At 35.7% G+C, this 4,834-nt stretch overlaps 1 protein-coding gene across 2 annotated transcripts; it reads left to right on the top strand.

Annotated features, from left to right (window-relative positions):
• Nucleotides 1-33: 33 nt before the first annotated feature.
• LOC118756765 (putative nuclease HARBI1) lies at nt 34-3,789 on the top strand. Of its 2 annotated transcripts, none has more exons than XM_036491508.1 (8): nt 34-537; nt 760-1,092; nt 1,155-1,299; nt 1,353-1,796; nt 2,006-2,203; nt 2,414-2,689; nt 2,756-3,087; nt 3,152-3,789. In XM_036491508.1, the coding sequence occupies exons 1-4, from the start codon at nt 304-306 to the stop codon at nt 1,721-1,723; spliced, it is 1,083 nt and encodes a 360-aa protein (XP_036347401.1). In that variant the 5' UTR covers nt 34-303; the 3' UTR covers nt 1,724-1,796; nt 2,006-2,203; nt 2,414-2,689; nt 2,756-3,087; nt 3,152-3,789. The 2 variants fall into 2 exon arrangements, with proteins under 2 accessions (XP_036347401.1, XP_036347400.1); XM_036491507.1 differs by having other exon boundaries at nt 1,882-2,203.
• The last annotated feature ends 1,045 nt before the right edge of the window (nt 3,790-4,834 follow it).

Genomic DNA, 4,834 nt, shown 5'->3' with positions numbered 1-4,834 from the left:
TGTAAAGAATTCGTTCCCTACCAGTGTTTGGACTCAACTAAGATCAGTAGTGCGATTCTGAATCTTATTTTAACCACATTTCACGTTGTTATCTCTAGTTAACAACTTTTTTTGGGGTTAAGTGATTGTGTATCAACTTTAACCATATTTGTCATTGTTTAGTGTTAACAAACGCAGTCAGCTGTTTGGTGACAATTATTTTTGTGGTTAAGCTAACAGCATCTAGTTTTTCTTTGTTAAGCTGTTGTTTACTAATTTTGCTGTGAAGTTAAATTGAGAAAATTGTGAAGATTGTGTTAAAAAATGGCATTTGCATACATTGCATCATATTTATATGATACCGATAATGAGCAGCCATTAAACGTGCCAAGAATTGACCGGCGTAGGCTTCGCGAAATCGATAACCCTTTCGAACTAATGTTAACGGAGTTCCGGAGGCTATATAGACTCAGTCCCGGCATGGTTGAAAATTTGGTGTCTCAACTTGACAATCAATTAAGAGGATCGCGAATAACAGCGTTATCGACTGAAAAGCAGGTAAGTCAATATACATGTATTTCAACTTTATTAAATATTATAGGTGCGTTCCAGCAGTAGTACGAGTTGCAGGGTCTGAAGGTTTCAAGGATTTACAGAAAAAGCTGCTTTTAACTTTAATAAACCTTATGTGACGTGGAACAGCTTTTTCTGTGAAACGTACAATTGCTATTACCGCTAGAAAGCATCTTGTATAAGCATGTGTTTATGTACTCGTTGAAGGTTCTAGCTGCTCTACGGTTTTATGCCACTGGATGCTATCAACGCCCAGTAGGTGAACAGTGGGGCATATCCATGAGCCAAACATCGATAAGCCGTTGCATACACCGTGTGACTGACGCAATCAACAATTCAATGTTTACCTCCAAAGTGAAGTTCCCTATGACGCAACTGGAGTGCCAAGCGGCAAAGGAAATTTTTGCGTCTGCACCTTCACCATTTGTAGCAGGAACTATCGGTGCAATCGACTGCACCCATGTTGCAATTTTGGCTCCCAAAAATAATGAATCAAATTATGTCAATCACCATGGGTACCATTCGATGAACGTGCAAATGGTAAGAACAAATGTACAACATGAAAATTTATATTGTTATTTTATAATGGTTCAAACTTATAGATATGTGATCCAAATCTTAAGATTTTAAACGTGAATGCAAAATTTCCGGGAGCACGACATGATTCGTTTATTTGGAGCTTCTCTGCAGCGCGTCGGGTCATGCAGCGATCATTTGAAACTGGAAATCACAACACGTTTTTGATAGGTAAGTTGTTTTAATTCCATACGAATAGAAATATTAAAAGAAAAAAATTTCAGGCGATTCTGGATACCCGCTGGAGCCATGGCTGATGACACCTTTACCAAACGAGCCAGAAGGAACACCAAAGTTTCGCTACAACGAGGCGCTATGTAAAGCACGTAACCCGATCGAGAGACTCTTTGGCGTCCTTAAAGGCACATGGCGGTGCTTATCACGGCAAAGAGTACTTTTGTATGACCCCGGCTTTGCTGGCCGAGTAGTTAACGCGTGCGCAACATTGCATAACGTTCGTTTGGGCGATCAAACAACCGCTTTTGACGATCGGGTTGTTTATGATCCCGAAATACTAAGCACTAATGACGATTCCGCAGCACCTTCTTCAGTAGCAAAACGTGTTCAGCAACGAATTATAGCAAATTTTTTTTAAATATTCGTATAACTTAATATATGCCGTCAACGATCGTCTCGATAGTAGGCCAGCCATCCACCAAGAGACGCAAGTAAGTACCATTATAGCAAATTATATCAACTTAGTTATTTTACTTGAGTTCGCTTTTATCACGAATGACTGCCTTTATTTTCTAGATTTGTTCAATCCACGTTAACTAACGCCTTTATTTGTCATCCGTTTTTTTATCATCTTCCTCTGCACAATAAAATGGGCAACGCTTTTTGCATTATATGTAATACATATTCAACAAATCAACAGTATTTATTTTTCACGTCCAATGAACATACTTGGCGAGCCGTTAAATGGCACCGCTAAAACTGCGAACTAACCAGCTAAATTTATTGATTTTTATACCTCAATGAAAAAGTTCCACACCTGCGCCGGCTTTAGTAGCAATGTATGCACGATTGCTCGTTCATACGAAATCGAACCGGTGGACATTAAAAGGATTCTTGCGTAAGCTATTCGGAAGAAGCAAGCTAGGGCTGTGCAATTAATTGATTATTCAAAACCTTAATTAATATCGTATTAATCATTATCATACTTTAAATATAATATGTTAATCGAACAAATGATTAACCAACTTGCTCGAGTAATCGAATAATCGCACAACCCTAAAGCAAACCCATATTTCATAATTGTTTACATTTTCATTAACTCTTATAGAGCAATTGTTGCCCTCTGTTTCCAAGCATCAATACAGCCTATATTGCTGAAAATGTTCCTAAATCTATTACAAAACAACCAACCCAACAGCGCCCTTACACTGTCCGGGCGTTTCGCTTTAAACCAATAAACAACAATTGAATTTGTGAGTGCCGGTGCTGTTGTGAAGGGTTATTCATGGATACCACAAAAAGAGATACAAAACTACATCAATGCTGTTGGCATAATACTCGCTTCTCTGCCTGAGAAATGTTGGAAGGCAAATGATCCCCATAGGTAAAATTGCGTGTTCTGTTTGGTATTATTTTCAAAGGAATGTGTATACATATTTCACCATTTCAGTGAGCCGCTGATACCTATGTGTCTTCAGTTGGTAATTGCATAGTTACTGCCGCGAGTGCGGTTCACAATGCTCTTTGCCGCATTCTTTTTGGCATGGTCGTTTGTTGAACCAGCCCACATAACAGACGCTCGTTTGGCAAGTTCTATTTCCGTTGCTTGATAATGTGCGTACGGGAAGCAGTGAGAAGGTGGATGGTGCTGCCTTGAGTAAAAATTGTGAAGACTCGCTGGCCGCACTAAAATCTCTGCAGAAATTATGCATGACAATGCAGACAAATTGGCGTCACTTGCTAACGAGGAAACAGCGGAAACAAAGATGAGGAATTTGCAGGGTGAGTTGTGTTTAGCGGGAAGTTTAGTACCTTTTTAGATCTCTTATTCATTTCTTGTACGTAGATTGCATGGAATATTTGGCTAAATACCGGCATTGAAAGCACAAAGATCACAACGAAAAACAACCATGCCAAAGAGGAGTTTATGTGCCTAGTCAGGCATTTTTAATAGCGCTAACACAAATTTTCTAGCACATACAACTGCGGGGGTGATACATCATTAAATTCGAATGTCTTCACTGGGCGCTTGGCGGTTACTGCTTTACTACATCGATTCCAATACGTTTTGAAGCGTTTCAATGACGACGAACGGCTGATGGGCGCCGTGCAAGGGCCACAGTAGTTCATTCCGGGGTATTGGTCGTAACTATCAGTGAAGTGCACAGCTGCCAAATGCGCATTAAGTCAATTAAAGAACCAGTTTGATAACAAAGAAGGATCATACCACAACATTACCGGCACCCTGACACTTATTGAATAAGTACCAAATAAGTAAATACATATCGTCACCTGAAATGCAAAAAGACGTAACAATATCGTAAATGATATTGAAAAAGTCGTGACTAATATTTTCATTATTTTTTTCATAAAATGATGTGGGAAGTTGTAACTCGTTGAAATCCATTATATAAATCAAAAAGTAAATTTTGAATTTTTTATTAGTTATGACTTTTTGCATTTTAACAATGATTTTTGTTACGTCTTTTTGAGTTTCAGGTGACGATATGTTTTTCTACAAATTTAAAGCAAACATATTTTTAATGACTTAACAAATTTTTCACCATTTTATGTACTCTGAATGCATGTAGACATTGAAATAACTGGGGTATCGACATTATAAATTGATTGGAAATATCTACCCGATATTATTTAGAGTGGTCCACGAAATAATAGGAATGCGATATTTTGACTCCTTTTATTTTGTGCACAACTGTTATGTACATGCACAACTGTTATATAATGCGTTATTTCAACTCATTTAAAAGTTAAATACGGCATTAATTGTAACTTTTTTGTTGTAAGTTTGTTGTGGAAAGAAAAACTTATTTAACTTTTTAAATTTAGAAAAATATAGTGATAACTTGACACACGTAATAAAATTGTTGTTTTGAATCATAACCAAATTACATATATTCAACTATAAGTACATATTTAAGTTTCACTAGAAAATTTCAGTAGCCGGTAAGAAAACTAATAAAATAAAAGCAAACTATTTAGCCTCAGTATTAACTTTTTTTATTAATTCTTCTTTGATAAAATAAATAATATATGTAAATAAAAATATGCATTAAATGCTGTTATACATATTAAATATATAAAACGAAGTTTTTATTAAATTACCATTTCATTTATTTCAAAATCAGTACAATAAAATTAAATTAGTTAATAATACGGTGATATTTTTTTTAATATTCGCAATGTTTTTCTTGCTATATATTTTTGTGAATTTTTTGTTTTGTTTAAAGAATGTCTCCTATTTTAACAAATGCTATACAAATCTAAGCTTCACACTGTATATGTACATAATTTAGAAGTATTCTGCCAAGTTGCATCCAAATCGCAAGATTTTTAATAAGCATTTCCAAAAAAAAAGTATGTATCCATCCCAATTTTATTATGATAATGTGCAAATTTGAAATGTCTGAAAATGCGCGTTGTTTTATACTAATTTTTTGCTGTCCTATGCATTTTTACCATATAAAAATGATTGAAAATGCTTTATATGGAAAAAATGCACAGGACAGCA

The sequence above is a fragment of the Rhagoletis pomonella genome, unplaced genomic scaffold, assembly GCF_013731165.1.
Source record: "Rhagoletis pomonella isolate Grant_MI unplaced genomic scaffold, Rhpom_1.0 Rhpom_scaffold_12078, whole genome shotgun sequence".
NCBI lineage: Eukaryota > Metazoa > Arthropoda > Insecta > Diptera > Tephritidae > Rhagoletis > Rhagoletis pomonella.
Note: the sequence above shows the minus strand (reverse complement) of the source record. Positions and strands in the feature narration are given on the sequence as shown.